Source organism: Arvicanthis niloticus, chromosome 17 (genome assembly GCF_011762505.2).
Source record: "Arvicanthis niloticus isolate mArvNil1 chromosome 17, mArvNil1.pat.X, whole genome shotgun sequence".
NCBI lineage: Eukaryota > Metazoa > Chordata > Mammalia > Rodentia > Muridae > Arvicanthis > Arvicanthis niloticus.
Window position 1 is genome coordinate 31,805,612 of NC_047674.1, and position 25,888 is coordinate 31,831,499.

At 43.6% G+C, this 25,888-nt stretch overlaps 1 protein-coding gene across 4 annotated transcripts in view; it reads left to right on the forward strand.

Annotated features, from left to right (window-relative positions):
* Uggt1 (UDP-glucose glycoprotein glucosyltransferase 1) overlaps nt 1-25,888 on the forward strand; it is a 106,843-nt gene that overhangs the window by 75,374 nt on the left and 5,581 nt on the right. For all 4 annotated transcript variants that reach the window (XM_034521238.2, XM_076915081.1, XM_076915082.1 and 1 more), the window contains 14 exons: nt 4,080-4,182; nt 5,043-5,122; nt 5,947-6,136; nt 7,100-7,258; nt 7,721-7,806; nt 9,480-9,564; nt 11,117-11,205; nt 11,707-11,808; nt 12,775-12,859; nt 13,834-14,016; nt 16,732-16,892; nt 18,176-18,290; nt 24,815-24,931; nt 25,325-25,478. In XM_034521238.2, the coding sequence (XP_034377129.1) occupies nt 4,080-4,182; nt 5,043-5,122; nt 5,947-6,136; nt 7,100-7,258; nt 7,721-7,806; nt 9,480-9,564; nt 11,117-11,205; nt 11,707-11,808; nt 12,775-12,859; nt 13,834-14,016; nt 16,732-16,892; nt 18,176-18,290; nt 24,815-24,931; nt 25,325-25,478 (1,709 nt within the window). The remainder of the gene's footprint in view (nt 1-4,079; nt 4,183-5,042; nt 5,123-5,946; nt 6,137-7,099; nt 7,259-7,720; nt 7,807-9,479; nt 9,565-11,116; nt 11,206-11,706; nt 11,809-12,774; nt 12,860-13,833; nt 14,017-16,731; nt 16,893-18,175; nt 18,291-24,814; nt 24,932-25,324; nt 25,479-25,888) is intronic.

Sequence of the window (25,888 nt, forward strand, 5' to 3'; positions counted from 1 at the left end):
CCTCTCTCTCTCTCTCTCTCTCTCTCTCTCTCTCTCTCTCTCTCTCTCTCTCTCTCTCTCTCTGGAAGCCCTTCTGTCCTCTCTTTCTAGAAGCTCTTCTGTCCTCTCCTCTCTCTGGATGGCCTTCTGTCCTCTCCTCTCTCTGGATGCCTTTCTGTTCCAGCCCCTTAAGGGCCATCCTTTTTAAACCCCTGCCTGTCCCAATCAGCACCTGCCACGTGGGCATGCCTCACTGGTGCACCTCAAACAGCCCGCTCCTGCGTGGCAGCGAGTCTGCGCGCAATAGTTCTGCGGTTGTAGCTCAGTTATGGAAAAGCGCGGTGCGCAAACCGCCAAGAAGTGGAGCTCGAGCGCACCTGCTCCTTACAATTTTGCGCCAAGAAGTGGTGCTCGAATGCACCCGCTCCTCACAAAATCCCATTTAATTATTACATAAAAATAGTTACTATTTTTGCTTCAAATAAAAATAACTGCACCAGGGGCTCGTGAGATGGCTCAGTGGTTAAAGAGTACTGACTGTTCTTCCAGAGGTCCTGAGTTCAAATCCCAGTAACCACATGGTAGCTCACAACCATCTGTAATGAGGTCTGATGTCTTCTTATGGGGTGTCTGAAGACAGCTACAGTGTACTTACATATAATAAGTAAAAATAAACCTTTAAAAAAGAAAAATGACTGTATCATCACATCAGTTCTCTGAGTCCTTAGTGTGAACCTTAGACCAGCCAGCATTAGGCTGTTGTCTGGGAAACTGCTTCATTGTCTCTGTTCCTATAGCAGACCTATAGCATCAGTATCTGCCTCTTAGCAAGATTCCTCAGTGATTCCCCAGAACGTAATTTGGGAGAGCAGTGTTCTTGGACTTTTGCTTTGTTCATCCAGAAGAATGTATGATCTGTCCCATATGCGACACTCTAGAGTTTTCTCTCACGGGTACATCAAGTGCCGTCCTCTGTGACATACTTCCTTGAGTCTTTTGCCCCTTGCTATATAATATAGGTTGATTTTTTTTTTTTCAAAAATTTTAATTTAAATTTTGAGTATGGGCGTTTTGCTATGTGTATACCTGTGCACCCATGTGCATCTTCCTGGAGAGCAGGTAGTCTTTAGCTGTATGCTTTGCTGGCTGTATTCTTGCTCTGTAAAATTTTCAACAGATCATACAAAGCAGTGCATGACTTTGGACAAGGAGGTGACGTTTTAAGGCTTTGAGAATCACTACTCTTCTTCACTTTGCCTTTTTGTTTGTTAGGGTGCACTGCTGCAACATTAGTGGGGGTGAGCGAGAGAGGTCTCTTCCACACTCACCTCAGAAGGTGCAGAGTATGCTCTCAAGTCCAGCAGTGGGCTCTGGCATGCTCGTGCTCATGGCTCAGTTCCACCAATGACAAACCTCACTTGGGTATAGCTCCTTCTGCTAATCAGTAACGTTTTTGCTGATTTCTTGTCATAGTTTGATAGAAGATCCTGCTCCTCTTAGGTCACCTGAGTCACCCTGATTCAGAGAAAGGCACTGTACCAGAAAGCTTTATGGGAGTAAACAGATGCTGGTCCTCTCTTGTTAAGAGCAGGTGGAACATCCTGCCCTTCAGAAGTATTGGCTGCACAGCAAGGCTGTCTCAAGAAATCAAAAATAAGTAAAATAAAAAGGAAACAAACAAGCAGGTTGACTTGGCAGATTTAAGTGCTTGGCATGTAAGCCTGGTGACTTAGATTTGATCCCATGGGAAGATGGAGGAGAGAATTGACTCCATCAAGTAATCCAAAACATCTGCACACATACACCGTGGTGCATGCACACTGTGGCTTATAAATGCCCCATAGTACTAATAGAATTAAAATGAATAAAAAGTCGAAATATACATATATAAACGGATCCTCTCAGCAATAAGGCAGAATTCTGTATCCCTTTCTCATCTGTAAATTGTGTTAGGTTCTGAGGAAATTGAATTGACAGTACATGCCAGCCCCAACAATACTCTATTCTCATGCCTAGCTCTTCTGAGACTTTAAAGAGACCTGTGTATGGAGAAGGCTGGATGCACAAACTGTTTAAAGGTCAAAAACCATCTGAATATCTAGCAGTAAAAGATAATTTCAGTATGTAACAGATTTACTTGGTGAACATAAGATGTTTCTTATTCAGGAACATGTAAAAACATTTATGTTGAAATAGTGAGGGAAGCTGCATTTGATTTATTTCTTTTGTGCATATGATGGTGATAGGGCCATGTGAAGGTGATGCACATGTGTAGGTGATGCACATGTGAAGGTGATGCACATGTGAAGGTGATGCACATGTGTAGGTGATGCACATGCGTAGGTGATGCACATGTGAAGGTGATGCACATGTGAAGGTGATGCACATGTGGAGGTGATGCACATGCGGAGGTGATGCACATGCGTAAGTGATGCACATGTGAAGGTGATGCACATGCGAAGGCGATGCACATGCGAAGGCGATGCACATGCGTAGGTGATGCACATGCGTAGGTGATGCACATGCGAAGGTGATGCACATGCGTAGGTGATGCACATGCGAAGGTGATGCACATGCGAAGGTGATGCACATGCGAAGGTGATGCACATGCGTAGGTGATGCACATGCGAAGGTGATGCACATGCGAAGGTGATGCACATGCGAAGGTGATGCACATGCGTAGGTGATGCACATGCGTAGGTGATGCACATGTGAAGGTGATGCACATGTGAAGGTGATGCACATGTGGAGGTGATGCACATGCGGAGGTGATGCACATGCGTAAGTGATGCACATGTGAAGGTGATGCACATGCGAAGGCGATGCACATGCGAAGGCGATGCACATGCGTAGGTGATGCACATGCGTAGGTGATGCACATGCGAAGGTGATGCACATGCGTAGGTGATGCACATGTGTAGGTGATGCACATGTGAAGGTGATGCACATGTGTAGGTGATGCACATGTGAAGGTGATGCACATGTGAAGGTGAGTCAGAGGATCATTTGTAGGAATTGGTCCTCTCCTTCTACCGTGGGTGAGCCAGGGACCAAACTCAGGTTACCAGGTTCTGTGACAAAGCTCCTCTATTCTCTGAGTCATCTTGCTGGCCCAAGAAATTGTTTTTTAAGAATAACTAATATTTGGCTGGAGAGATGGTTCAGTGGTTAAGAGCACTGACTGCTCTTCTAGAGGTCTGAGTTTGATTCCCAGTAACCACTTGGTGGCTCACAACCATCTGTAATGGAATATGGTGTGACTAAGGATAGCTACAGTGTACTCATATAAAATAAATAAATCTTTAAAAAAAAAAAAAAGTAATTTTTACACAGCATCTAAAAAGGATCATATAGATATATAGTGAAGTTATTATCGTAATGAGTTTTTTTAGATGCTTTCTTCTTTCTGATTTATGAATTTTCTCGGTTGTTATGTTGGGTTAATTGATGGTTGATTGATTGCAGCGTTAAAGACTGAATCCAGAGCCTCATGTGTGTTAAAGAACATTCTACAATTGAGCTACATCCCCAGACCCATTATCATTAATTTAATGATTTTTTTTTGTCTTTGTACTTTTCTTGCCTAATAATAAAACTGTGATCATGTTCGATAAATGTCAGAAGTAAACATCCAGTATATTTAGTAGCTGGCTTTGTGGTGCAAGCATGTACTAGGTACTTGGGAGGCTGAGGCAAGAGAATCTCAGGTTCAAGGCCAGCCTGAAGAACTGAAGAGCACCCCAAATAAAAAGATAGGGCTGGGGATGTAGCTTGGTGGTAGGGCTCTTGCCTAGGAAAGGAGCAAAAAGAAAGCAAAAACAAAAAGCAGAACTCAGCGGTTTTTGTTTAAGTGTAATCAAGTCTAGCTTTCCTGTCTTCACACAGGTTTCTAATCCCTCGTGTCCAAGGTTTTGCAGCATAGGCTGTAGCGTTAGTCTCATGGTCGAATAGCATTTTATTTATCTTGTTGGTTCTCATGTACAGATTTGAAATGCTATGACATCTGAATTGTTGATCCTCTATGCTTATCCTCCACCTGACCTCACTGTTTTCCTGTTTCTCTGTGCTGATGTTTGGTTCTTTTGATTTTTTTTTTTCAGCGCAATTAAACTGAAGCCCAAAGAAGGAGAGACATACTATGATGTGGTAGCGGTTGTCGACCCTGTCACCAGGGAAGCACAGAGGCTTGCCCCCTTGCTCTTGGTAGGCCTGCTGTGGAGGTGGTTCACGTCTAACCAAAGTAGTCATGGGCCCTGTGATTTTCTGGACATTTCCTTTGTCCCTTAGACATCTTCTAGAGGAGATGGGACAATGGTGTTTTCATAAGGATTGGTAAAGACTCGTTTTCCTTGTGGATTGTAACATGTCTTTAAATATGTATAAGACGCTACACTTTTATGTATGCTTAAAAAAAAAAAAAACTAACCAATACAGTACCATAACGTTTCATTTAAGGGTGTGTGTGTGTTTTCTCACACGTGCATGTACTAGGTCCTGGACTTGGAGCCTTATATGTGCTATGTGGGCACTCTGCCAATGGGGTGTATCTCTAGTCCTAGCTGGGATATTTTTAGGCGAGTATGATCATCTAGTCTTCTCTGTAAATGTTAGTCTACATGCTTTTTAATGTGAACTGAAGCAGTGAGCTCTGGTGTTTTCCTCTGTAGCTAAATATTCATTGTTCACCTGTGTTTCTTTCACAACCCAGTGCTAAACTCTGTATGAGGAGCAGTAATGTGCAATAGCCTTTTAAAAAGTTACATGTATTCATTCATTCATTCATTCATTCTGTCTGTCTGTCTGTTTGTCTGTGAGCACACATGTCACAGTACATGGGTGGAGATCAGAGGGCATCTTGCAAGAGTCAGTTCTTATTTTTTGGGTTTCAGAGATCAAACTTGGCAGTAAGTGCCTTGACTCACTGAGCCTCCCCTTCCCTCTTTAGAACCAGGCCTTCTCTGTGTATCTCCCTATGATGTTAAAAGTGCTTTGTCTCCTAAGTAACTGTGAAACAGTTCTGATGGGAAAACCTAAATATTTTGTCACCTGGCTTGCTTTTTTAGGTTTTGACTCAGCTGATAAACATGAATCTAAGAGTATTTATGAATTGCCAATCCAAGCTCTCCGACATGCCTTTAAAAAGGTAAAACGCCATTTAAGGAACACTGTTTTATAGCGGTACCAGACCTGAAAGTTAGCATTAGGTGGGAAGAATTGGGTATGTTGATAGCTTGATTACGCATGAAAGGATGTGTGCTGACAGTTGGATGATGTCACCTCTCTGCTCCAGTTAGACATTCTGAGAACATAGCGGGGGGCTTATGAGAACTTAGACATCAGTACAAGCTGCTGGCACATTTACAGCTCACTTTTAAAGAATGGTAGCCATTAGTTCTCATATGTAGGAAGCTTACTCTACTCATTCTCATGCATCCTGGGGAAGGAACAGGCTTGGCTGTGGGATGGCCATTTGTGGAAGTATCACAGTGACCATGGTAGCTTAGCACATGCTCTGGCCATGGGAAATGTCTTCCTCAATGAGGGGCAGAGTCTGCACATACCTAGATTCTTAATGGATCCCAGCAGTCTTGCCAAGGACTGAGATGCAGCTTCCACTGTTAGCTGTATGTTAACTGTTTATCACATACCATGTTCTCAGTGCTGGCATGAGGACACAAGTGTCATTTAGGGGTCAGATTTTAAGAAAAAGGGCTTTCCTCAAAGAGGACAGTGTCCAGGAAAGTGCTTGTGACCCTGTTGGCCAGTGTGAAGGGGTGGTCTCCTGCATGCTTCCCTTTCTCCCTTCCCTTAACTTTACAGCAAGCAGCCCTGGGAGCCATGACTAGACCAAAAGATGGTTTGGCTTATTGTCCTGATTTGGAGGGATACTGTCCAAACCTAGGTTTTGTTCACTGTGTGGACACTGCAGTCGAATCAAGAAAGCCTAACACTTGTGTTTCATTTCAGCTTTTACCGTTACGTCTTAGAGCCAGAGATTTCTTTCGCTGCAGACAACAGCTTTGCCAAGGGACCAATAGCAAAGTTTCTGGATATGCCACAGTCTCCGCTGTTTACTCTGAATTTGAACACACCTGAGAGTTGGATGGTAGAATCTGTCCGAACACCTTATGATCTTGATAATATTTATCTAGAAGAGGTAAGAACACAATTGTTTTCAAATACCAAATCACATATAAGGTAAATCTGTTCATCATTCAGTCAGTGGCAGTTGCCTGAACTGAGTGGTGGATATCACGGCTGTCATCATACATTAGTCAGACATCCTTCTCATTCAGTGGAGGCTGCCCCTTTGAAAGCGCTCATTAGAAGTTGCAGTGTGTGCACGGACTGCTGCTGCTGCCCTTGCTCTCTCAGCTTAGTTGGCTTTCGTTGTCTTCAGAGTCAGCTCCATGTCTGTGTCAGTTACTTCTCTCATGATTGACAGAAAGCAGGGTAAGAGAGGGGGCGTTTATTAGGCCTCATAAGAATGCAGTCCATAGTGCCAGGGAGAATGTGGCATCGGAACTGGAAGTGACCTGATCTTCTGTGGCACCAATCAGGAAGCAGAGAAAGGAGAGTTCCGAGGGCTTCCTCCATTTTTTCTGTCTTACTCATTTCATGATCCCAGCCCATGGAACAGTGCTGCACATTTAGCGTGAGTGAATCTGTCCTGCTGAATTGAGCCTCTCTGGAAACGCTTCACACATGCCCAGAGGTGTGCTTCCAAGTCTAGTCAGATTCATCACAGTCCTCACTAACACCCCTTCTCCCCCTGGCAGTTAGGAACTTCTTTTCTGTTTCTGAGTGCTCTCCTAATCTGACACTGTGTCTGAGGTGTTATCCAACAGGTGGTCTTCATAGCTGAAGTGGGTGGTTTTTGACACCTTTGTTTTGATGGGGCTGGGGAGTGCCATGGTGTGTACATGGAGGTCGGTCAGGGAATTTCTGTGGACATCAGATCTCCTTCTGTCATAGAATCCAGGATTGATCAAGCGCAAGTCATCAGCCTCAGTGTCAAGCACTTTTATTCTCGTTTTTTGTGATTCTTTCACTGACCCCTGCAGATTGCATTTTGAGTATGCAGGTGTAATCGTGATGTGGTTTAACTTTGACCTTTCAGGTGGACAGTATAGTGGCTGCTGAGTATGAGTTGGAATACCTGTTACTAGAAGGTCATTGTTACGACATCACCACAGGCCAGCCCCCTCGAGGACTGCAGTTCACTTTGGGAACTTCAGCCAACCCAACGATTGTGGATACAATTGTGATGGCCAATCTGGTAGGTAATCAGTTTATCAGTGATGGCTACTTAGATGCCATAACTTATGACAGAACAGTAAACATTTTGAACCGTGGAGTGAAATAAGAATTAACCATGGACTAAAAGTAGTCAGTGTAAAGTCCTTGGCTTGCTCTCCGGGCGGCACAGCAGGCAGGCTTCTCAGCTCCACTGAACCTGAGGTGCTTTGCCTCTTAGCTTGTTGGTTGATAGTTTTTTTGGTTTGTTTTGCTTTACTTTTTTCTGATTGGTTGACTATCTTTTAATTTTTTTTTAATTATCATGGTAATAAGACCCTGGGTTTAGTACCCAGTACAATGAGAAAGGGTGTGTATGTGTAGGTAGGTAGATAGGTTGTTATACACATATACATGATATGACATGTCAAAAGAAAAAGTAAGTATTCATCAGAAACATTTTAAATTTAAAGAGAACTGAGCCTGTATTTTGCTTGTGTCCTAGGGATATTTTCAGCTCAAAGCCAATCCGGGAGCCTGGATCCTGAGACTGAGAAAGGGGCGCTCTGATGACATCTATAGAATCTACAGGTAGGACAAGGTGACAGCTTCACTGTAGAGAGAGTCAGCTTTGCGTATTATCTGGCCTTACCCCAGGCAAGTTATAGTTGTGTGTGTGATAAAACCAAGCTTTCCAGTACAGTAAGTGTGACAGAAGTTGTAGGAATGAATTGGATAGCAAGGGGTATGAGTGCTGATTAGAGCGAGGTCTGTTCTCCATTGCGTTTCCTGTCAGAGCTCTATCAGAAGGAAGTTATTCTTGCCCTGTGATGCAGACAACGGGCAGGAACTTTGTCCACTTGATGGTATCTGACTTGGAAGCTGAGTGAGGTTTGCCCTGTTTAGTACACTGATAGGAGGTGTTTATCCTGACCTGGGTGCTTTGTACATGCACAGAGCGTATGAGCTTTGACTATGACATCTGACTGTCACCTCTGGTCTCTGGGCTGCAGTTGTATAGATCTACTCCTAGAACAGACTGTCAGTGACAGAAACTGTCTTAAAGTTCAAAACAAACCCCAGGACACCATTTTAAAAGTGTGGTCTCTATCCTGTTTAGCACAGTAAACTAATCCTTAGTTCTGTGCCAGTTAGTGTAGGGGATGGTTTTCATTATGGTTTATGTAAACATCCTGATACGTGTATTGGCTTTGGCTGCATGGCATCCACTTGACACGGAGAAGCAGTTCGGCGCAGTGGTTTTGATGTGAAATTTTACTTTCTCACCCAGTTTGAACTGGACTCAAGTGAATCTTCTGCCTTAGTCTCCTGTAGCTGAGACTACAGGCATGTGCCAGTATACCTAGCTTTGTGCAGATTTCTCATTCAGTAACTTAGAATTTTGTGCTGTAGTAATGTCCTTATTGTAAGTAGTAGGCTTTCCCTGATTGAGTTATTTTCCCGACAGGGTTTCACAGAATGTTTCTTCTGTGCACCTTGTGTATCTTCCTCCTTACTTGGGGCTGTGGTACCATCTTCTCTGCTGTCTAGGGTTCCCAAGTGGACAGTCTGATTCTGAAATCTTCTGTGAGTCAGCTTTCTCTTCTTCTTTTGCCTGAGAACCCTGCTGTCTGCTGAGAGACAGCACATGCAGTGGCTTCCTAACATTGCTGACTGGAGGATGTGAGGTGGAAGAGGAGGAGGAAACTAGTTGTTACTGTATGTTTTCCTCGATTCCATGTGCCTCTAACCAGAGCGACTGCACTGTGGGCTTTCTGGCGGACACACAGAATTGAGTCTGTGCTCTAGCTGGTTGTGCTGCCTCTCACACTGGAGCCTAGGCTGCCTTTGAGCTCAGGTTGATCTCCCTGCTGCTTCCTCTTGAGGTTACAGGTGTGAGACACCACACTCAGCCAGGAAAGGAGTTAGACAGCAGAAGCCGCTCCAGGAATGGGCCTGAGTGTTCAGACCTATGAACAAACAAGCTTTGTCATGATCTGTCCTGTGTTTGTTCTGCCTGAGAACCCATTGCTTTTGCCTGGTACTCTGAAGGAGGATGTAGGAAGGAAGTCTGTTCACTTCTCTAGCCTAGGGATGGAGATTTCCGTGCACACTTCTGTTCCTATAAAGGTGTTTCTTTTAGACTGTGAGGAAACTGTTGGTTTTGAAAAGCATTTCTATGATGAAGTTGGATGACCACAGCAGTTGTCTGAGTGTTTACTGCATTTTGGGATTGTGATTTCTTTCTCTGTCTTGTCTCTAAGCCATGACGGTACAGATTCCCCTCCTGATGCAAATGATGTTGTCGTCATTCTCAATAATTTCAAGAGCAAGATCATCAAAGTGAAGGTGAGTCTGCCCAGCTTTGGCAGCCACTGTCAGGGAACAGACAGCAGTCCCTCCTGTGGCCAGGCCTCAGAGACTGTGGTCAGCCACTGTCTGAAGATACAAACACTGGTGACTGTGTGAGGAGAGCCCTCTCGAAGTAGTCCATTAAGAGACTGCCTTAATGTTCCACTTTGTGTTAACTAGTGTTGCGATTCTTACCTTGCCTAACTTACAAGTGAAACTTTATTATAAATAGAATGTGTGTATACACACACACACACACACACACACACACACACACAAGGTTCTCTACTCTCTTAGATTTCATGCATCCACTAGGGGCTTGGAATGTTTCCATCAGATAAAGTAGGACTGCTGCATTTTGAAGTTGTTCTGTGTTTCCGTTTGGAAGTGTTGTTTGTTTGTTTAGTGGGGTTTTTTGTTTGTTTGTTTGTTTGTTTTAATAGTTCCAGGGACACTGCTTAAGAAAAATGTCTTTGTGAAGATAAGCTTCTGGTTTTCTTCAGCCAGCAGATTGCCATTTTTGGTCATCTCAGAGTCCCATTTTATACAGAATGTTCCCACAGAGGTTTTGCATATTCTCCTCCCCATTCTTATTGAGACAGGGTCTGTGTAGCTCTGAAGCCCTGATTGGCCTGGGACTTGCTATGTAGGCAGGTTGGCCTTGAACTCACAGATATGTTTGGCTGCCTCCCAAGTGTTAGGATTAAAGGCATTGTGCCTGGCTCAGCTTTGCCACTTTTTTAAAAGTTTTATTTATTTATACATATGTAAATGTGTTTGTGTGAATGTATGACACACGTGTACCTGTGAAGGGCAGAAGAGACTATTGGTATCTCTTGGAGCTGGAGTTATAGGTTGTTGTGGGCTACCCAGTATAGGTGCTGGGAACTGAACTCGGGCCCTCTCTGGGAGAGCAGTATGTATGAGCTCTGGACCACTGAGCCATCTCTCCTGCTCTGACTTGGCCATTTTCATACCCACAACTTATAGTGTTATTATTTTATTTTCAGAAAACTGGAAAATTCCAGTGAGAACTCAACAGTAAAATTTAAAGTCTTTTCTTACTCTCTCCTCAGCATTTTGAAGTTCTTTGTCTTAAAGTAAAATGATCATAGGATAAGTAACTGTTGCACATGATAAAACCTGAAGTCAGCCATTGCATGGCTGAACAGAGGAGGACTGCCGTAGAGAATCCTTTGTGGTTGAAGTCCTGAACATGGACCGCGGCCTGACGTGCCTCTCTCAATGGTTCCTGTAGGCTGCATTCTTCCCTTGAAGTTGTCAGCTAGAAGAAGTAGTCTTCTGGGTTTACTCCCTCTGTTTCTAAGCAGCTGAACTTGGTCTTTGGCCCCTTGTACAATTCAAAGAGATTGCTGGCTTTTCCCTGAAGGCTTTAACATGAATATTCTGATAAAAAGCACCACCTTACTCAGAGTCTGGGTGGGATCTCCTTTAGGAGAGTTGGTTGATTGTTTCCTGTTGTCAGTACTAGTGTGCAGCCAGTGCAGATCAGGTTTGCACCTGACAGCCCTGTCCTGTACAATTGCAGGTTCAGAAGAAGGCAGACATGGCTAATGAAGACTTGCTGAGTGATGGGACAAATGAGAATGAGTCCGGATTCTGGGACTCATTCAAGTGGTAAGTCAGCATTGTGAACAGTTTACATGTACAGGGAGGGCTGAGAGGTGTGAACCACGCAGCCTTTGGAATATGGTAATTTTTTTCTGAGCTTCAGACCTGCTTCATGCAGCTAGATTGTCCCCTTTCAGATGGAGAAGAATGTTTCCCTTTTGGTTAAGAGAGGGAAAGTGTTCTTCCACATGGTGTGCTTCTGATGTGCACTCTTCCTTCCTGGTGGATGGGCCCCACTGCTGGGAGAGGTGACATTATTCTGCTGACCTCCTATTGGACAGCTGTGTATTAGAGTAGCTTGTGTTTCACGTATTCCTAAATGACCTGGTGCCTTTGGAGAGCATCCTCCTTATTACCTCCTTGTCCCTGTGTCCCGCCCAGCGTCCCTTGTTGCTCCCACCAAGTGTTACCTCTGGAGCAGGGAGGCTCAGGCACTATCCCTTCCCTCTCCTGAAACGTTGTGTTTGCCCCACATTGTAAGTGCTGTTTTTAATTCTGTCGTCACAGGGGCTTCTCAGGACAGAAGACTGAGGAAGTGAAGCAAGATAAAGATGACATAATCAATATTTTCTCTGTTGCATCTGGTCATCTCTATGAACGGTTTCTTCGGTTAGTTTTCATTATTTGTTATGTAAATGAATTTGTTAATAGTATTCTTTGTGCGAAAGGATTTGCTCGCTGTGTTATGTGTATATATGTGAAGTACATAGTCTTAGGCTATGGCTAGCTCACTGCATACAGTTCTGTTTTGATCTGGTTAACTACAGTGGAGTAGAGCTACATAGTTAGTGCCTCTGTGTGGGCATTACAAAGCTATAGACCATTAGTGTCCTATGCATATCTTATCGACTATTGTTGGGGTTTTTTTAGCCATCAAATATTGCATAAACCAGGAACTAGGAGTTGGCATAGAAAGAACAGAAACTGTGACACTTGGTCGTCTTCTGCAGATCTATGGGGCTTTAAAGCCAGATCTTGGTTTTATGTGAGAACACCTTTGCTTGCAAACTGAGACTAAAATGGAAGGGAGTTTGTCTAGGTCATGCAGGACAGGCCATTGCTTGAAATTGTTGATGTGGTTACCAGAGGGGAACTGTCTCCTGTCTCTCCAGGCTCTCTGTCTCAGGGTGACAGAGGCTGTGCATGTGTGCACCATTTGTTCAGTACCAAATGTCCCTGTGCCTGAAGACAGGTTTGGAGAGTGGTGTAGTCCGACCATGACCTCCAGTGCTAACTCACTCACCATCAGTTGATGAGACAGGTTTGGAGAGTGGTGTAGTCTGACCATGACCTCCAGTGCTAACTCACTCACCATCAGTTGATGAGGCAGGTCATTTAAACGTGCAGCCTAATTAGCATTTGCCTCTCTCTGTTGGAATATACTTACAGGAGAATCATCTCCCTCCTTTGGTGACATCTTTATAGTGCAGTACGTACACTTTCCCATTAGCGAAGGTCTCTGCCTAACTAATCCATGACGTGAGTTAGCTCTGCTGTCAGTCTTGTGAGTTTTCTCTGCTTAATGTTGCTGAGGTTAAAAAGCATTGAGAAATAATTATTTGTTTTGTTTGGCAGCATCATGATGCTATCAGTCCTGAAGAATACCAAAACTCCTGTGAAATTCTGGTTCTTGAAGAATTATTTGTCCCCCACATTTAAGGTTTGTTCATGGGGAAAAGGAAAACCTTGTTAAGGGAATATTACACTGTAACATATTCTTTTCTATCTTTGTTTTATCTGTACTCTTAGTTTTTAATCCCTTTCATTAGGATACCCTAATTTCATTGTCTATTTTTGTAATGGTATTTTTTTTCCAGGTTTCTCTGTTTGGGGTTATAGTGTTTATGAATCTAAACCCCAAATTCTGGCCTGTTTATAGCAAGGAAGTCTTTGTCTTTTCTAAGAGACAGTGTTTTAGCAAAATAACAATACTTGCCTTGAAGGCTTGTGTGTCTTCCCTTAGTTTAGAAAGCACAGTGATGTGTGGTTTGAGAGTGAAGACTTTTTCTCATGAGTAAGCTGTGAAGGGCTGCTTTCTCTGTACCAAAAGAAAATAGTTTCCTGCATGGCTCATTATTGGCTTGGCCTGGTTTTCCTGTGCTCACTTTTTCTGTATTATTTATAAGACAACTTTGTATTCACTGTGACTCATCTCAGATGAGTGGTTATCTTACTTTTGGTTTCCTGAGAGCTCGTGTTTGGAACACAGAAGACTGTTTTGTCAATGCCAGGAGCCTGTTCAGAGTTCTGGCTCTGCCGTGTGATAGCCTGGGTTAGACTCAGCCCTGAGAAGACCTTAATATCAAGCTCAAAGAATGTTTTATTAAAATTAAATTTAGATAAGTGAACCTGGAGCATATGTGCTTTACACACACACATGCACAAGTTATAAAGTTCTAAATCTAAAAGCCTTCACCTGCAGATTTCCGTCATTTCATGTGGTAAAGAAGTAGGGACTGGACCAGAATTTAGATGTGTCTTATGTGAGTCAAATGAATTAAAGCCAGATTTTACTAGACCTTGTTTCAGTGCGAGTGTTTTAGTTGTACTGTAATAATGGTTGGTTAGCTTACATTAAGGAGTTGGTCTTCTTAATCAGAATGAATGATTGTTGTTCCCTGTGTCTAAAAATAGGAGTTCATACCTTACATGGCCAAAAAATACAATTTCCAATATGAGCTTGTTCAGTATAAATGGCCTCGGTGGCTTCACCAACAGACAGAAAAGCAGCGAATCATCTGGGGCTACAAGATCCTCTTCCTGGACGTGCTTTTCCCACTGGTTGTTGACAAATTTCTCTTTGTGGATGCTGATCAGGTAAGCGCGCACACATGGGGTGTAACGTGATTTTCAGATGGCAAAGCACCTGTGTTTGCATCAGTATTTCGGAAATATGAAAAGATATCATCCAGATGTCATCATTTTTTATATTTAAGTTCCGTCAACACATCTCCTTTTCTTTAAAAGCTTTTTGAGAGTTTTATGCTTGTATACAATAAGATGAATAACCCACTGTGTCTAGTTAGGGCAGCCCATAGGTGCCTGGGCACTGGAGCATGGGGATCCTATTAGTGACCATATCCTAAAAGGAGAAAGATCCTTCTTCCCAGCAACTCTCCACTGCCAGTAACTGGTGTCCATTCATCTGCACTGTGCCTAGTTGATGTTGTGTAGGTCTTGTGTAGATGCCCACAGCTGCTCTGTGTTTAGGAGTGTGATGATCAGATCATGTCCAGAAGACAGCATTCCACAGCAGTCCTCTCCATCCTGCCCATCTCTGAGCCTTAGGATGCAGATACTCCATTCAGCACCAAACATTCAGCCTCTTCTCCTTTTCACTTTGACCAGTTTTTATCTCTGCTGCCCACTGCATAAAGAAGCTTCTCTGACTAAGTCTAAGAGTAGCGCTAATCATAAATATTCAGAAGGCTTTAACATAAATGTTTAGACGTACCTTGAGAGCATCACTATTTAAGAAGATAACAACACTAAGTTCTGCTCTGTGGCCTGTGACCTCCACAGTCCTGGGCTTTTGGCATGAAGTTTCTCTCCTGTGGAGCAAGCCTCAACTCCAGTCAGCAAGCCACAGTTTTCCCATGATAGTCACCCCTGCTGCACTGATGCCAGTGCTGCTCTCCTACGCTGTGGCCGTTTGCACGTGCACCTTTTCCTCTATATTTGGGAAATTTTCTTCTATGATTTTGGTAAAAATACTATCTGTGCCTTTGAAGTAGTTCCTTATCCACTGTACTGGGAAGATTCAGTATTTTGGTCTTTCCATGGTGTCCTAAATCTCTTCCCATGCCTTCTCCTCCAGCCATTTATCACTGACCTTCACTTGATTTGAATCCCTCTCTTATCTTCCTGCCCTGATGGTACTCTGTTCCCACTTGATTCATTCTGTGTGTGAGGTTTTCCACCTGAGCTTCAGTTTGGCTAACTGAATTTTTCTTTCTAACATTGTTTCTGTTTGTTTTTTCTTCAGTATTTTTATCTCTCTCAATTTTGAATTTATTTTTTATATCCTGGGTTGATTTCCTTATTTACTAAGCTCTTTTCTCATGCCTTTAAATTGTGGAACATAATTGTAATTATGCTTTTAAGTTCTCTGGCTGCAAGTTCTTCCAAGCCATTTCATTAGGAGCCAAAGCAAGGGGTCAGTAGTCTCTGAAGGAAACATGTTACCTTCTTTTGGTTTTGTTTCTGCTCTGGGACTTGCACATCTGGAGTTAGTTTATTGGTTGAGTTTTTCTTTCTTTTGTACTTTTTGTTTTTTAAATTGAAATCATCTTTTCTTGTGGTGGTGTTTGCAGTGTTCAGGAGAGGACTAAATCGTAGTAGGGTTAAGGTGCTGTTTGTTCTGTGGGACTGGTTTGTAGGGACAAGGTGTCTGTCTCACGCCTTACTCTGAGTGTATCGTCTTGTCAAGTCTGGGTATCGTGCTGGGGTCTACAGCTGTCTCTGAGATGTAGAACTTCCCACACCTGTGGGTCTTAGCCAGTGTCAAATCGAGCTCCTCTTGTGGGTCCACAGCTTCCATGGAAACCACTCCAGGATGTGCAACTGAGTGTGATCCTGCGACAGTCCATCCCTGCCCTGGGTCTGTACTTCCTGACACATCTCCTTGTCCGCTTCTCTTAAATGCAGCTGCTCTACAGTGTGTGCAGTCCTATATCTTTTTTTTTTTTTTTTCTTGGTTTTTCAAGACAGGGTTTCTCTGTATAGCCTTGGCTGGCCTTGAACTCAGAAATCCACCTGCCTCTTCCTCCCAAGTGCTGGGATTAAAGGCGTGTGCCACCACCGCCCAGCCAGTCCTATATCTTAATATTAATTCACTTACCGTAAATGCCAAAGTTACAAAGTAAATGTCCACTATCTGTCCAAAGTTAGCTACTTTATTGTTAATTTATTTATTTACAGTTCATTCATTGATATTAAAACAGCCTTTCTCTGCACCCAAATTGTTCTTTTGTCTCTGTCTTTAGAATACTGGGATTCCAGGCCCAGCCAGGACAGGTGTTGCTGGCATGGGTGGTAATTGAAGTTTAGGGGCATGCTTGGTTCTGATGACAGAGAATGCTGCAGACCGCTCCAGCAGTCAGTGAAAAGTGCATACCTTCTCTGCAGTGATGTCCATCTCTCATAGTTACAGCTGCTTTCTTCACACTGCTAAACTATGTGCTTTTTAGTATCCTTCTCCTCTCCTGCTGATCCTGTTCACTGGACACACAGCTGACCCAAAGCAGAGACAGCTTTGAAATTTCCCTGTTTAATTTAGTTCATTACTTTTGAATTAAACAGCCTTCAGAATAGCACTGCTCAGCAGCTGGAGACCAACTGTGAAGAACGAGTGTGTTGGATCATTTCAGGTTACATGTAACACTGGGGGAACTCAGCTTGTGTTTCAGAGCCTGTGCTGTCAGCCAGTGTGCTGCCCTCCCATCCTGCTGCCTTGTGAAGTATATCATACCGTAGGGAAACCACCTTAGAGTTACCTGTATGCTGCTTAATAAATGGTTTTCTTTACTGCAGATTGTACGGACAGATCTGAAGGAGTTAAGAGATTTCAATTTGGATGGTGCGCCTTATGGTTACACACCCTTCTGCGACAGCAGGAGAGAGATGGATGGCTACCGCTTCTGGAAGTCAGGGTACTGGGCCAGTCATTTGGCTGGACGAAAGTATCATATCAGGTACTGAAAGGGTGCTTCCTATAGAATGCCCTGCTTATGGCTCTTATACCTGCATATAAAGAGAGACTTAGTTTGTATAGCTGCGTATACTGCAATATGTTCTTCTTAGTTTTCCTGTTAGTATGTCCTGATATATAATCTGTTACATACATTATTTTGCCTGTTTCAAGCATATTTCTAACCTCTTGGGTCAGTGTATTGACTGGGCATGGTGGCACATGCCTTTAATCCCAGCAGTTGGGAGATCTCTGTGAAATTGAAGCCAACCTGGTCTATAAAGTGAGACCCTGTCTCAAAAAACAAACAACAAACAAAACCCACTACCACCAGTATATGCATTTATTATTTCTAATGGACACTCCATGTCTTCTGGAAGAAGGTAATTTGGAGGCTTGGACTCATACAAGAAATACTACAGGACTGGAGAGATGTCTCACAGATGAGGAACACTGGCTGCTTTTCCTTAGGACCTGGTTTCAATTGCCAGCTCCCACATGGGGCTCATACCTGTCTATAACCTCAGGTCCAGGGCACCTGATGCCTTTTGGCCTATGTAGGTACTGTTTGTATGTGATGTACATATATAGATGCAGATAAAACACCCATACACGTAAAAAAAATTTTTTTTTAAAGAAAAGATTTACTTATTTTATGTATATGAGTATTTTGCCTGCATGAAGGCCAAAAGATGTCAGATTCCCTGAAACTGGAGTTACTGGAGGTTGTGAGCCACTGTGTGCATGCTGGGAACCAAACCCTGGTCCTTTAGAAGAGTAGCCGGGGCTCTTAACCTCTGAGTCAAGTCTCTGGGGCCCTAAATAACTCCGTGTTAAAATGAATGCATACAGAGATGAATGATGAGGTACAGTGATTTCAGCTTTATAGTTTGTTTCCTGGCCGGAGAGAATTGTAACCCTGCCTGCTCTTTCCACCCCCATCCTCTAAGATGTCATCAGGATAGTGTTGGTAAATTGTTATCATTTATCAGTTTTAATAATCTTTATCACCAAATTTTCTGAGTTAGCTAGAAATCTTGCCTTGGGAATTAATTTGTAAGACAACAAAATAAAAAGCTGGCCACAGTGAGCCGTCAGAGCAGGATGTGTGTAGCCTGCAGGTGTGTGGTCCTCTCTGCATCGTGCATGTGACCTCCACACCATCTTCCACTCTCTCAGGGACACTGGCCTGTTGCATTCGTGGCCTATCCCACTATTCAGTTGGGTTCGTTGTTAATATCAATTGATGGTTTGGCTGTCTGTAACAAGTGTCTCCTCTCTGCTCAGTGCGCTGTATGTCGTGGATCTGAAGAAGTTTAGGAAAATAGCTGCTGGTGACAGACTCAGGGGTCAGTACCAAGGTCTGAGTCAGGATCCCAACAGTCTTTCAAATCTTGATCAAGTAAGTGACCGTCGACATTGCACATAAAAGCATGCCATTTGTGTCTGAAAAGGAAGTAGTACTTGTGTACTCTAAGAACTGAACTGTTTCTTCATGGAGTGTGGGGTGGGAGAGAGAGAGAGACTGAAACTGTCAGATAGCTCAGAATTCACACAATAAAGTATTAAAAATTTTATAGCCCTTACCCCCCCCCACCATGTCAGAAACTTTCAGGAAGTCTTGCTGAATAACTTTTCCAATAACAAGCATTTTCAGAAGTGAAATTTCAGGTTTGTTTCATTTGGGTTTCTGTTCTGTTTATTTATGTGCACGGGTGTTTTGCCTGTGCACTGTTTGTGCAGTATTCCCAGAGACCAGAAGAGGGAGTCTGATCACCCTCAGCTGGAGTGAAGGACAGTTGTTAGATGCTGTGCTGGGTCCTGTGGAGGAGCAGCCAGTGCTCCTACCCTCAGCCTTCTCTTCAGCTCCAGTTGTAGCTTTAGGTATTTAGAGATCTGCTGTCAATCTGTTGCTGCTGCTGCTGCTGCTGCTGCTGCTGCTGCTGCTGCTGCTGTTGCTGCTGCTGCTGCTGCTGCTGCTGCTGTTTTGAAACTAGGTATCACTTGGTAGCCTTGGCTAGCTTGGAACTCTCTTTGTAGACAAAGCTGATCTATAGGTCTGAAGGCAGAGGCCAGCCTGGTCTACCTAGTGAGTTCACGGACAGGAAAGAAACCCTATCTCAAAAACAAAACAAAAAATTTTTTGAAATATGTTCTCCAAACTAGCCATGAACTTCTGGACTCAGCAGGCCTTTTGCCTCAGCCTTCTTGAGCAGCAGGCACTACAAGCCGTGCCACCCTGTCCTGGAATATTTTGAATTTTTCACTTATGTGAATAATGCTACTGCCACTGTGAGCACCTGTGCATGCATGTGTAAATGTACTATAGGTCATCAGTTACTTGTGTCTTTACTGCTGTGACTAGAGACTTTCAAAAGCTTTAAAAAAGATGTTAATTTTAAGTATATCTCTATGGCAGGGGCAGTATGCATATGTGAGTATAGCCTTCAGAGGCCAGAAAAAGCTACAGGAAGTTGTGAGGCACCCAGTGTGGGTACTGGGAGCCAGATGCAGGTCCTCTGGAAGAGGAGCCACTGCTGTTAACCACTGAGCCACCTCCAACTGCACAATGGCATTATAGTACTATTTTTTTAAAACTATTTATTTATTATATGTAAATACACTGTCGCTGTCTTCAGACACCCCATAAGAGGGCATCAGATCTCATTACAGATGGTTGTGAGCCACCATGTGGTTGCTGGGATTTGAACTCATGACCTCCAGAAGAGCAGTCAGTGCTCTTAACCACTAAGCCATCTCACCAGCCCTATAGTACTATTCTTGTCTGTACTTTCATCAGCAATGGGAGATGCTACTGCTTACTGTTAGTGTGTCATTCTGATACTATATATTTAAGGTTGTCTATCTAAACACACACACAATAAGTAATAAATATATATATATACACACATACATATATATATATGTATATATATGAAATATTAGTTATTTATTTTGGAGACAGGATTTCACTATGTAGCTCTTGCTGGCCTGGAACTCACTGTGTAGACAAGAACTCACAGAGATCTGCCTGCCTTTGCCTCCTGAGTCCTGAGATTAAAGGTGTATGCATTACCCTACTTGGCCACTACTGCATGGTTTTGAGCTGGTTTTTGTATACTGATGATTCCCATTAACTTTTTTATTTTTAATAATACTCCTTTTTTAAAAAGATTTATTTATTTATTTATTTATTTATTTATTTATTTATTTATTGTATGTATGTGAGTAATCAGTATGCTGTTACTGTCTTCAGACACACCAGAAGAGGCCGTTGGATCCTGTTATAGATGGTTGTGAGCCACCATGTGGTTGCTGGGAATTGAACTCATGACCTCTGAAAGAACAGTCAGTGCTCTTAGCCACTGAGCCATCTCTCCAGCCCTACCATTAACATCTTAATTTATGGCAGTACAGTTTGAATGAATGTTAGCTGATATTAGTAGTGTATGTATAAGAACCACTCTATCCCTTCTCCTTTGGACTGCTGCCAGATTGTATCTTTGCTACAAGTTTGGTTGGTTTGCAGATAGTATGAGGTAAGGGTCCATCTTTATTCTTTTGTATTGATTCTCGTTACTTTGAAGGAACTTCATTCTGTGACTTAACCAGGAGCTCATCTTGCTGGACACCAAAGTTCCCTGTACTTGAAGTGAATATTCAGTGAATTTAAGCGTGCAACTCGGCGGGTATTTCTTTTAGAAGTTTTAGTGTAGTTCCTCTTCATGGTCTTTTGGTTTCTGAGTTTTCAGCTGGGCTGTTACCTGTCACCCTGATTATTTTCCTTTGAAATCACTGTCTTCTGGCTGAGTTCTGTATTTCAGTGAGATGAGCAGGTGGTTGGCTGGTTGTGGGTAGTGTTGGTTTTGTTTTGTTTTGTTTTTTTGAAACAGGCTCACACTGTAGCTGAGGCTGGCCTAGAATTCAGTTATGTAACCAGGCTGGCCTGCATCTCACCATCCTCCTGCTTCAGCTTCCCAGTGCTCAGGGCACAGTGCCCCCGTGGCTCCTTCCTGCTGCAGTAGTATTGTGTTTCCACGGATGCCTCTGCCGGGTACTGCTGTCTTCGTTTTGCTCTTCCTTGATTGGTTTTAGCAGGATCTGTGGGGTTTTTTTCTTTAAAATTTTTTGTGACTCTATTCTATTTTGGAAATTGTCTTTGACTGTCTTCGGGCAGTGTCCTGTAGAGCTTACTACAGCTAACGGCCTTTGCTCAGCCCCCACCCCCACCCCCACCCCCACCCCCACCCCCACCCATTATTTTAGTCTTTGTCCTTTGTTCTTCAGGTTTCCTGTCTAATTAGCCTCCTGTTTGTCCTTAATTTTAATTAACATATTTGCTTCCATACTAATTTTTTGTTTTCAGGCTATGCCGCAATCTCTGTCTCATGCAGAGCGACTCTTTGGACTGCGAGGCCTTTGACCCAGCCTCTGGATCTCATCACGACCTCTGTGCATGACTTTTTGTTCATGTTTTCTCTCAGCTGTTTCTTTTATTTTTTCCTTTATTGAAAATAGATTTTTTCCTCACATAATATATCCGAATCATTTCCTGTCCCCCCTCTCTCACATTGCATTCACTTGCTTTCTGTCTCTCAGTAGAAAATAGTGTCTAAGGGATAATAAAAAAAAAAATACAGTATAAAAAGATAAAACAAAAGCTAACACATTCAGAATTGAACAAAACAAACAGAAAGAAAAGGCACAAGAATCAGCAACCCACTCGTTTGCATATCAGGAATCCCATAAAGACCCTAAACTGGAAGCCATAATATATATGCAAAGGAGCTGTAGGAATATTTTATAATATTTTATATTATAAAATATATATATTATATATAAATGTATATCAATTTATATAATATATAATTAAAAGAATTATTTTAAAAGGGGAAAAGCCCTGACGTGACATTAAGAATCCAAGAACCTCCAGAGATGCTGTTGAGTTTCCTTTCTGGTGACCGTCTCCTACTGGACATGCAGCCTACCCTTGGGAGTAGTTTGTTTTCCCAGTGAGGCTTCCTTGAGGAAAACTAAGTTTTCATTTGCAAGTGGTTGTCAATTGGAGATAGCTTCTGGGTTAGGGGTGAGGGCACATGTCCACTTCTCTGTTCAGCTCTAGGACCCCATACAGACCCAGGCAGGCGGGTCCTGTGCATACTGTCTCAGTCTTGAGAGTTTATATGTGAGGTAATAGGGTTGATTTAGAGGGCCTTGTCTTCTTGGTGTCCCCCATTCCCTCTGGCTTCTACACTTTTTCTGCCTCCTCTGTGTTGGAGTTCCCCGAACCCTGAGCAGGAGGGATTTGATACAGACATGTCATTTAGGGATGAGTGTCCTAAGGTCTCTCATTCTGTGTAAGCTCTGGCTGTGGGTCTCAGTATTTGTTCCTGTTTGCTGCAGGAGGGAGCGTCTCTGATGATGGCTGAGCAAGGCACTGATGTGTGATTGTAGCAGAATGTCATTAGGAGTCATTTTATTTCTGTTTTTTTTTTTTTTTTTTTTAGGACAATAGTATTTGGTTTTACCTAGGTTCCTGGGCTATCTAGTCTCATGTTCTTGGTCTCTCAAGCAGTGACAGGTATGGGTTTCATCTTGTGGACTGGGACTAAATCAAGTCAGATATTGGGTAGTTACTAACAGCAGGCTCCCAGATCTGGAATCTGAAAGATCACATTTTCAACTGTAAACTCCAAGTGAAGAGTAGAGCAAGGAGCGAGGCTATGAACTTGAAGTGCCTGCCTCTACTGATGCACCTCCTCCAGAGAGGCCACACTGCCTTCTCAAACAGCCCAGTCAACTGCGGACTGAGTTCAAGAACCTGAGCCTTTGGGGGAAACTCCCCTTTAAACCACCCCAGTTGTTCACTTTGAAGTTGCAGGTGTGCTCTTTTAGCATCCAAAGCTGGTCCCTCGGAAGTCCTGTCAACTACAAGCGTTGTATATGAGTATATAACAGGTGGCTGCTGGGAACGGGTGGTTATTGATAACCCTTAGAAGGCATTACTGAGCACCTTATGATGCTCAAGAAAGAACCCCAAAATTTACAGTTTTCTTTGAGAGTCACTGTTCTCTGGCCTAATAATTTACTGTCTTACTTGGTCCTTGATGCCTACAAGCATATGCTTTTCTTTTCTTTTTGGTGGTGGTGGTGACAGTGAGTGAATGGCGCCTCGTACATACAGAGCACACACTTTACTGAGCCACACTCCCAGCCCCAAGTATAACACCGTTCAGCTCCTCAGTGTCTTTAGAAACCCAGCTAGCCTCCGTTCACCTTGTCTACTGATGCTAGAAGTAGCATTTGTTCTTCACACAGAGTATAAAGTTAAATGGACACTCTATTCTTTGTATTGCAGTAGTGCAGGTTCAGCAGTGTCTAATGTTTATTTTGTTGACAGGGTTTGAGGGAAGAAATTGTCTCAGTTACTTTTCTATTTCTGTGACAAAACATCATGACCAAGGCCTTTGATAAAGCCTTTAACTAGGCCTATGTCTTCGGAAGGTTAGAGGCCTTGATGATGGGGCAAAAACCCACAGTAGCAGAAACAGCTGAGTGCTCACGTCTTTACTACAAGTGGGAGAAGGAGAGAGATACCAGGAATGGTGTAGGTCTTTTGAAATGTCACAGTCTGCTCCCAGTGACACACTTCCTCCAGCAAGGCCACACCTCCTAACCTGCCATGTGGTTGATGGGAATCAAGTATTCAAACCTGTGATCCGTTCTCATTCAAACCACCACAGGAGTCATCTATCTCACCCCACTGTGCACAAGGCTGTAGTGATTGTTGCTTGCATAACTGACCTGGTTATGGTTCTGAGACAGGATCTCACGTAGCCATGCTGGCCTGGAACTCAGTGACTGTGAATGCTCCTGCCTTTGCCTCCAGAGTGCTGGGATTGCAGTACACAGCACCACACTCAGCTGAATACACTATATCTTCCGTTACAAGCGTCACAGTCAGTTCTATGCACTCATTCCAGAGGTGAGCAGAGACTGCATGGTAACTCCCATTTGTAATCTCAGCAAATGAGAAGCCAGGCAGGAGGATAAGTCCCAGACCGGCAGCAAATGAGAAGCCAGGCAGGAGGATAAGTCCCAGACCAGCAGCAAATGAGAAGCCAGGCAGGAGGATAAGTCCCAGACCGGCAGCAAATGAGAAGCCAGGCAGGAGGATAAGTCCCAGACCGGCAGCAAATGAGAAGCCAGGCAGGAGGATAAGTCCCAGACCGGCATGGGCAACAGACTCAACAAAGCAAAAGAAAACAGTGGGAGTTTTTAAAATTTACTTTCATACAGGAAAATGTAGTTGAGTCTTATTTTGTGTTTTTATATGTATATGTGTTTGCCTGCATGTGTATGTAGTAATGTATGTATGTGTGTGTATGTATGTGTATGTATGTATGTATGTGTATGTATATATGTATGTGTATGTATGTAGGTACCATGTGTGTGCCTAGTGCTGGAGGAGCCCATAAAAGGGCACCAGATCCCTAGCACTGGAGATGCAGATGGTTGTGAGCTGTCAGATGGTGGGAACCTAGCTGGGGTCTCTGTAAGAGGTGCTAATGCCCTTAACTTTGTAGTCACCCCCTTGGGCCCCTAGTTGAGGGAATACTATTGTGTGTGTTTTCACTTTTAGTTACGTGTATACATGTCTATGTGTGGGCATGTGCACATGTGTGGAGGGAGGGGTCTACAGAGGGCAGAAAGGGGCATCAGATCCCCTGGAGTTGGAGTTACAGTGGTTGCGATCTGCCTACCATGGGTTCTGGGAACTGAACTCTGGTCCTCTGGAAAACAGTATACTCTTAAGTGCCGAGCCGTATCTCCAGCACTCTAGTTGAATTTTCAGCCAACACTGGTTGCTTATTTATATTTCTTTCTGAGTTTAGATTCTTGTGTCTTATTTTCTTTACCAAACAGGATTTGCCCAATAACATGATCCATCAGGTGCCAATCAAATCGCTCCCTCAGGAATGGCTTTGGTGTGAAACGTGGTGTGACGATGCCTCTAAGAAGCGGGCAAAGACCATCGACCTGGTGAGCTGCCCTCCCTGCCCTGTGACCTGTAACAGAGCCTGGTGGCAGCTAGTGCTGGCTCACATTGGCTTTCTCTGAATCGTGGTTGGAGCTGCAGAGCATATCCTGGTCATTTCAGTAGGGCTTGTCTTTGCTTGCCAAGGACGCCAGATCATGTGCAGCAGCCTGCAGAGCTGACTTCTGCTGTGTCACCCTTGTCTTCCACTTCATCCCTGTGCCTGGACAGGTTTCTGCTTAGCCTGTAACTTCTGCTGCCTCTGTGTAGCCCTGGCTAGCCCTGAAATCCTGATTTCCTTACTCAGTCTCACGGATGCCTGCTGGAACCCTGTGGAGTCTATACATACAGTGTGCCTTTCCTCTAGCTCCACTGAGGTGTGCTTGTTGTGTTTGCAGTGTAATAATCCCATGACTAAGGAGCCCAAACTGGAGGCTGCTGTGCGGATTGTCCCTGAGTGGCAGGACTACGACCAGGAGATCAAGCAGCTACAGACCCTCTTCCAAGAGGAGAAAGAGCTGGGGACACTGCGTGAAGAGGAGACACAGGAAGGTAAGTGTGAGCTTGACTTTGGATAAGTCGTTCCTGGCTTCTGATTTGTTGCCGAGACAATAGAGGGGTCTGTTTCTCATTGTGCCCTTCAGCTAGCCTTCGAAATAGCATGCTCAGTGTAGTTTTATAGTCCTCCACACGACACATGTGCGCTTACTTATTTGGGTCAAAGGAGGAAGAGATGCTTTTTAAAAAGTTTAGTGTGTGTGTGTGCACGTGTGTGTATTTGTTTGTTCGTGTGTGTATTTGTGTGTTCAGTGGTGGGGTGCACACAGGTGTTCATGTGTGCCACCGCATGCCTATAGATGTCAGGCCAGCTTACTTCCAGTTCTAATACCTTTGTCCATCCCTGCAAGGCTGGCTAGATGGTTTACACCAGGCTGGGAAGCAAGAGGACCAAGAGCTAAACT